At 40.4% G+C, this 7118-nt stretch overlaps 3 protein-coding genes across 3 annotated transcripts; all 3 read right to left on the minus strand.

Annotated features, from left to right (window-relative positions):
- Positions 1-736: 736 nt before the first annotated feature.
- BATDEDRAFT_89753 (uncharacterized protein) lies at positions 737-1795 on the minus strand (the record flags this gene model as incomplete). The annotated part of the gene is made up of 1 exon (XM_006680112.1): positions 737-1795. The coding sequence occupies one exon, from the start codon at positions 1793-1795 to the stop codon at positions 737-739; it is 1059 nt and encodes a 352-aa protein (XP_006680175.1).
- Positions 1796-2271: 476 nt separating this feature from the next.
- BATDEDRAFT_89563 (uncharacterized protein) lies at positions 2272-4563 on the minus strand. Its single transcript, XM_006680113.1, has 3 exons — positions 4508-4563; positions 3906-4142; positions 2272-3498 (listed from the first exon to the last, which is right to left on the minus strand). The coding sequence occupies exons 1-3, from the start codon at positions 4544-4546 to the stop codon at positions 2476-2478; spliced, it is 1299 nt and encodes a 432-aa protein (XP_006680176.1). The 5' UTR covers positions 4547-4563; the 3' UTR covers positions 2272-2475.
- Positions 4564-5009: 446 nt separating this feature from the next.
- On the minus strand, positions 5010-6567 carry BATDEDRAFT_19977 (uncharacterized protein). The gene is made up of 4 exons (XM_006679768.1): positions 6381-6567; positions 6189-6288; positions 5317-6024; positions 5010-5236 (listed from the first exon to the last, which is right to left on the minus strand). Exons 1-4 carry the CDS (start codon positions 6525-6527, stop codon positions 5052-5054), a joined length of 1140 nt encoding a protein of 379 aa, XP_006679831.1. The 5' UTR covers positions 6528-6567; the 3' UTR covers positions 5010-5051.
- Positions 6568-7118: the final 551 nt, after the last annotated feature.

Below are 7118 nucleotides of genomic sequence, written 5' to 3' on the forward strand. Positions count from 1 at the left end.
CAGCTGAGCATATCAACACTTGTGTATATCCAAGTTATAATGTATCTCCTTATGCCAGTACTATTTTACCACTGACTGAATATACTCTTTTCAGATATAGACAGATTTAAAAACTAGCATACAGGATATGCCAAGACACTGTACCGTTTGCAGATCCTTATCGACGAGACTGGTGGCGGATGGGTTGAACAGCATTACATGGGGAGTAAGGGTGATTCCTCCAGTAAAGGCTGTAGGAGACCTTCCCTTTTCAATACGCACATTGGCTATCTCCTAGAAAGGGTTTATAATTGATAAAAGAGCGACCATTAGTCTAGTCCAATATAGCAGTAAATGTTGAAAGTGGATCAATACAAGCACTCTGTAGAGTTGACTAAAGAGACTGACAAAGTGGGGTTTATTAAATATCTCAACAGTATTACAGTCTAGTACGAGATACCCACCACTTTTGTAGTTGAAGTCATTGAGAAAGCTTCAACTATCAACTCGATGTTGGTTTTTGAAAATTGAAGTTTCAACTGAAATTGTATTCTTTACTAAATGAATTGATTCTAATTAGCAATTCTTTTACTAAACGAATCGATTCTAATGCTTTTCCTACAAGAAATTAAATATTGTTTCAAACCCATTCATTAGATTAAAATTCGACAAAACAGTAATAGTTGCATTCATTGTTGAAACATCCGATAGGGCTGCAATTTTAAAAACCCAAAATAAAGTATAGTTCTTACAGTTATTACAAAGGCAACTGAAGATCACAGACGGACATGACATAGGCGCGACGAGTATCCGGCAGCATTGCATTGTACATTTCAGCTGCATTCTCTTCGCGCAAATGTTGGATAAAGGTGCACCGAGTTAATGCGTCTACCTCTGTCTGGAATGCTTTTTCAAAACTTATGATGGCCTGTTGCAACTCGCTTGGCTTTTGTGGTGAAGAATCAGAGTTTAGTGATTCAGAGATACTGCCGGATTTTTGAGCGAGCTCAAGCAAAGCATTGACCAAGGAAGATGTAAACTGATGCCGTTTGTGCTTGTTAAAATATGTGTCATGATCATTGAGATCTGGATTGTTTTCTTGATCCTGAATGCTGCCATTGCTAGTTGGATTCCGTGCAGACTGTTCCACTGCGGCGTGCGTATGAGATTTTGACGAAGATGTAGACTCTAAACGGCGTTTGGATGTGGTCTTGGTAGCAGCGCTGGGTAATCCAGCAGGTGTAACGATCTGAGATGGTATTTGGGCTGCTTTGGGTGTACTTTTTAGCATTAAAGGCGATGCAAGCACCTTATCGCCTGCATCAGACACCATCAGATCTGGTGAGTGATGATACGGAGTCGGCTGTTGCGATCCAGCGATTGAAGGTGTTGGAGACGACGATGCCAAATTGTCGGGCAACTTGACATCTGCAAAAATCACATGCAGATCGTCATAACAGTAGAGTGGATGAGTTCGCAAATCTGCAGCTCTAGGGTACACACTGATAAAGTCGGCCCAGACTTGATCCGAAGCAGTTGGAAGTTTGGACTCTTCATCCCATCCAAAGTTGGAATTATCTTTAATCGCCCTCAACAGCTTGTATTTAGCTCGTAATGCATTGAATTGGTTTTTCAATTGGCCATAATCGTAATTGTTGCCTGTAAGTTTGTTGAATTCGTCTACAATCATTACCCAGCCTTCCTTTTTAAACCCTCCTGCTCCAGTTGCCATCTTCATGATATGCTCCGCTTTTGCAACCGAAGCTAAAGCACTCTTGTTTTCATCCGTCCAGCTTGCCACTGAGTTTATTTTCATTTGAAGTCAGCTTTGGAATTTGAATTTTACAACTAGCGACAATGAGATGAAAACAGGAGAAAAATTATTTTTCTGGTTACATTTTAACCAACTTTTTCAGTTTGAAACATTCCGATTGCAGCATTTTCAAAACGTGAATTCTTTGTAAAACTGCATAATGGGTTTAGGTTAGCAATACACTATAAATGAAATGCTAAAGATTGTGTCAAGACCAAACGAGTGTCATTGTCCTACATTTAATTAACAAGATTAGACTGTTCTGAAAACTGGTTGTGCCAACACATCAGTTTGTCGCTGTCATACAAAAGATATAAACAATAAATGCTCCTACCATTCAAATCAGCAATCTACTAATGTATGTAAAAGAACATGATCAAACAAGAACCAAGCCCGAAAGCGCGATTGAATCGATTTTATGCAAGCACCAAAAACTGAATTACATTCCAATCATTGAAAACCTAACGAGTTTCAATCTCCAGATAAACAAACGATTTATTAAGGTGGAATGATTTCACATGAGTTGGTCAAAATGTTCAATCAAGACTTGTGTAAAACATTCAAGTAGCCCAGTGGGTAAAAGAATTCACAAATGAAAAAGGCAAATAGTCGAGTAATAATAATAGGAATGGTGGGGTGTGTGATATATGAAAAGCAAGTGTGGTTTGAAAACGCATTTGCTATTATACTATATTTAGTGCTTGTGCAGCAAGTCCATCATTTCCATCATCTGATAGTTTCTCGATATCAATATCAAGCGAAGATGACGCTTCATCCATATCTCCATCTAGTGTTTCATCGTCCATGTCATCATTGCTAGCAGTAGCAAATGGACTGCCCATTCCGTGCTCCATTGTTTGTTTTGAATCAACACTATTAGAAGACTGCAAAGGGTCGACTGCAAACCCAATCAACACCGACGCGGCTTCCAAAAGCTGCACCTGTTGATGTTTGGAAATAGACAATTTGGATGTTTCTTTCCAATAGTCCGTATGCTCCCATTTATGTTTTGCTAGGCAGTTGGGATGTTTGTACTTTTTCCCGCAAGACACACAAATATATGGGGTTTTTTGAGTTGGGGCGGATGCTGCAACAGAAGCTTTATGAACCATTCCAGCTGGTGCAGCAAGTAGCGACTGTGGAGAGCTGAGGTGAGATAGTTTTGGAGATCTGGGCTGAATGGAAAGACTAGCAGCAAGTGGGGAATGAATAGGATAAGGGCTTGTAGAAAGAATGGATCGACTTCGACGACGAAAAGAGGGTGCAGAAATAGCAATGGACGACGATCTCGATAAACTCTCATCGGTAGATCCAATGGCTATCGGCAACGTAGAGATTGGATTTGACTGTTCTGCATCCACCTTCAAAATACGAATGGTTGGAGCATCTTGTGACCCCAAGGAAATTTGCTTTTGTTTCAGCAAGGAAATGGAGAGCGCTGCATAATGATCCGAAAGTGAATTCATTGGAGCCCCCGGGAGCGAGTTCATCAAAGGAGATACAATGGTTGGATCAACCACATCTGATGCCGTTGTGCAAATAGAGAGTGAGCGGGGACGATCTTGATAGAATGCAAAGACATCATTATCCATTACAGTGAGATGAAAGCTGCTGTCCAAAGATTGCACTCGAGACTGATCACTGAGATGGCTTGGAGGAGGAGTAACTGGAGGCGATAGTCCCTGGGGCACGCATGCAGATTCAGGCTACAAACAAGACATTTGTGAATAAGGGTAAATATAGATTTCTCATATGGGATGTTTGAAGTGGTAAAAATGCAAGAGGATCAAGCAGATAAAATGATTCGGAATAAGCCATGCCAATACATATTATTGTGCATAAATCAAGCCCGAAATCCCATTGTGGCGGTTCAAGCCCGAATAATTTTATCCCAAAACCAGGCTGTCAATGAGCTCATGGTAAACCTATTCCTAGCAAGTATAGCTGAGGATTATAATAGATAGGGTGTATAATAGTATATCAATAGACCCCTGGCTCAGTAACGAGTTGATAAGTGAAAGAGCAGTCACTACCCAAAAAGCAATGGGCTAGGGAAGGAATAAGTGCGTACAAGAGTGGGCTCGTTAAACATCAACAAAAAACAAAAACTCACCACCAAAGGCATGTGAGCAGCAGGTGGTTGAATTGCATGGCTGCTCTCGCGAACTGCAATGGTATCAGCCATTGAGGGCGTTGATGGGGATGGAGATACTGCAGTTGATGTAGAAGCATTGGAATTTGCACCAGAAACAGCTGGATTGGAGTCCGAGGTAATTTGTGGACCAAAAGTTGAGGCTAATGATGAGTGTGGTTTTCTACCTCGGCGGCCAGGTTTTCGTACAGACTGCGGCTACAATAGTTGAAGACGAATAATGGTTGGTTTAAATCATGAATTGACAATTATTGATTCAGCTCAAAAATTCATATCAGCAATTTAGGATGATTTAGTTGCAGTTGGCGAGGTCAACGGTATATCCAGCCTTGTTGCATATAAACAAGGCTCTATGACCTCCAATCTAATCCAGACCATAGAAGCAGCAATAAACTAATGGTTTAAACTGGCAGCCATGGGGAAAATACCGCCTTGTGAGCCCGTGTGGAGTTTGGCAACTAAACTTTAGTTCACCCTTGTTTCAACCACCCATAACACACCATCTGCCCAAGACTAAAACATACACATTGGTGATAGAAACAGTCACAAATGCATAGTCCTACCATAGCAGTCGTTGCTGGCATCCATTCCAAGTGGCCCATAGAGTTTTAAATAATTTCGCCTTTTTTTGGAATAAAAAGTTTCTAAAAACAGCATTCAAAATACTGCGTAATCACGTGGTCGCGTTAAGCCATCACCAGAGCAAGTTGTTTGGGAACTTCATCAGGCCAGTCCTGCACTCGCAGATGATTTTAAATGGACTTTATAAACTCGAGTGCATGAAATGAGAAAGGTTCATGCAAGCATGCTGTACTTGTTTGGATATAATATTGGTAATGCTAATGGTTTCTGATGCGACTAGCAATATTGTCAATGTATTTACAGAAAGTTTGCAACCAACGCTTCATGTTTAATTCAAGCATTCGCTTTATGGGCCAAACAGGCTACGTTTGCCTGTTTCTATTTTTTCTGGAACTCCATCGTGAAGTCAACCCCTACATTGTATGGGATTGATACCGCCCAGTATATCACTAGTAAAACCCAACACTTGAAGCACAGCAAAATCAAATACAAGCTCAATTCATTTGACAGGTCTAATCATTTATCCTAAACCTTTGCTAAAGACATCTCAACAGCGAATCCAAGTACAACCTTTGTAAACTCTGCAGTATGGCCAAAATCAACCTTGTCAACGGTATCACGGTCTGAATGAATATCTCTGTTATGCCTTCCCATAGGAGCTTCAAAGGGGAAAACTGCTGGAATACCAGCATCATTCCACGCAGCGTGATCTAAAGGTATAATGGAGCAAGTTAGAAAAGAATCAAACGACAGATAAACCAAAAGGCAGCAGCCCAAAATTACATCTTACCAGAGCAAGAATAACCGCACTTGGTATCGACCCACTTAATGGAAGCGTATGTCTCGATAGTCTTTCGGAGGAAAACATTGAGATCGGTACTAACAAAATCAGTAGTGATGGCAATAACGGGGGTATCTCCCTCTGCAGTGAAACCAGTCATATCAACATTGAAGTTGGCGTAGACATCTACTTGGCGCTTCATGTAATCGGCAACTATTTCTTGTGAACCAAGCAGACCAGCTTCTTCACCACTGTACCAGTGGAATTCGATTGGACGATTAGGAACAAAATCGGACTTGAGAAGGCGAGTATATGCTTCAAGTATACTAGCACTGCCAGATCCATCATCGTCAGCACCAGGACTGCGACCTTCTAAAGGATCCCTGACATTGATTGAATCTTGATGGGCAGAAAAGACCAGGATATCTTTGTCAGTGCTATTTGCGCCAGCAGCCTCTATCCTAGCAATCACAGAGGATTGACCCCAAGAATGTTCAAATGCCTTGACAGTAGTCAATATATTGTCGCGTTTGCTACTGTTGGCAATGGCTTCGACTTGTCCTAATAGCCATTTGGATGACTCGGCACCCGATTCGGACTCGTAATACCGTGTGTGGAATGAGCTGAATTTGGTCAGGAATTCCTTCATTGAGCTCTGCGAGATGGCATCAATCATTGGTTTGACCTTTTCTTGTTCAACCGTTTCTTTAGGGAAAACTATAAAAACCAAGCACAATCAATGGGTAAATACGGGAGAGCCCATGTTATTAACGCGGACAAAACTTCCCATTAGACAATGCCAAAAGTTTATCTCGATAAACTAAATAGCAACAATGCCAACAGATTCAACTGGTATCAAAAACAAATCAAGCATTACAAACCTTTTGGAGCCGCAGCCAAAAGAGAACTGCCCTTCAAATAACTAACACCTCCATCAGTGACGTCCTTGAAATGAGTATGGTCTAAATACAGTTTACCAATCTATCAAACCAAAATAGGCCAAATGAATTGTGCAAACCATCAGTATAAATTTGAGCAAAATTGGCAATGAATAGAATCAATCGTTTCCTTACCTGCTCTCGTGTCATCCATTCAGAATGGCCTTCTGAAGTAGAAATAAGACGCTGGGTAGATTTTTGGACATTAATAGGAGATCCACAAGCAATGCCGAATGCGAGTACAGAGGCAAGCGACAGATTGATCAAATTTATAAATCCCATTTTACGAATGTTCAATACTTGATACAAATACTATTTCAAAGGTAATAAAACAAACTTGTCCTATATTTTGAAGTAAATGCATGTCAATTTATAGTTTCGAGTCCACTGTGGCATCTCCAATTTGTCATATCTTGATATTTGATGTGGGTTTGGATTGAATTCATGCTCATGCAGGATCCCGAGTATTTTTCGCATGTATGACAATACTACATCAAGCTTTACTTGTGATTCATAGATATAAGCAATCAGTAAAGAGTGTAATAATTTTTAGGGGCTACATGTGATATCATCCAAGCAGTATTCTTAGCAGTAGTATACGGTCGTCACATGGAGCCACTAATTAAATCTCTTAGGCTCCAGTCCAGTTTATTTGCCACTGGAAATACCCTTTTAATTTTTGGCTCAAGACATGCATTGCATATCTACAATAATAGTACTAAAATACACTGATCATCATATAGACTACTGATTTGCAAATGATAAATTTATCAAGTGGAGATAATAGGGTACTTTGTGTGGTATTGATCCGTCCACTTTTTCGTGTTTCGAGATTGAGTGGATTAGATTAATGCAGTATACTGCCATTTATCC

Source organism: Batrachochytrium dendrobatidis (genome assembly GCF_000203795.2).
Source record: "Batrachochytrium dendrobatidis JAM81 unplaced genomic scaffold BATDEscaffold_8, whole genome shotgun sequence".
NCBI classification, from domain to species: Eukaryota; Fungi; Chytridiomycota; class Chytridiomycetes; order Rhizophydiales; genus Batrachochytrium; species Batrachochytrium dendrobatidis.

What these genes read in the sequence shown, in the direction of transcription:
- BATDEDRAFT_19977 (XM_006679768.1), bottom strand. Translation starts at nt 6,527, where the DNA reads ATGGGATTTATAAATTTGATCAATCTGTCGCTTGCCTCTGTACTCGCA. An exon ending in TTTGGCTGCGGCTCCAAAAG is followed by an intron (nt 6,025 to 6,188) that starts GTTTGTAATGCT and finishes TGGTTTTTATAG; the next exon opens with TTTTCCCTAAAGAAACGGTT. An exon ending in GTGCGGTTATTCTTGCTCTG is followed by an intron (nt 5,237 to 5,316) that starts GTAAGATGTAAT and finishes TTATACCTTTAG; the next exon opens with ATCACGCTGCGTGGAATGAT.
- BATDEDRAFT_89563 (XM_006680113.1), bottom strand. Translation starts at nt 4,546, where the DNA reads ATGGGCCACTTGGAATGGATGCCAGCAACGACTGCTATG. An exon ending in TGCCAGCAACGACTGCTATG is followed by an intron (nt 4,143 to 4,507) that starts GTAGGACTATGC and finishes CAACTATTGTAG; the next exon opens with CCGCAGTCTGTACGAAAACC. An exon ending in CTGCTCACATGCCTTTGGTG is followed by an intron (nt 3,499 to 3,905) that starts GTGAGTTTTTGT and finishes TCTTGTTTGTAG; the next exon opens with CCTGAATCTGCATGCGTGCC.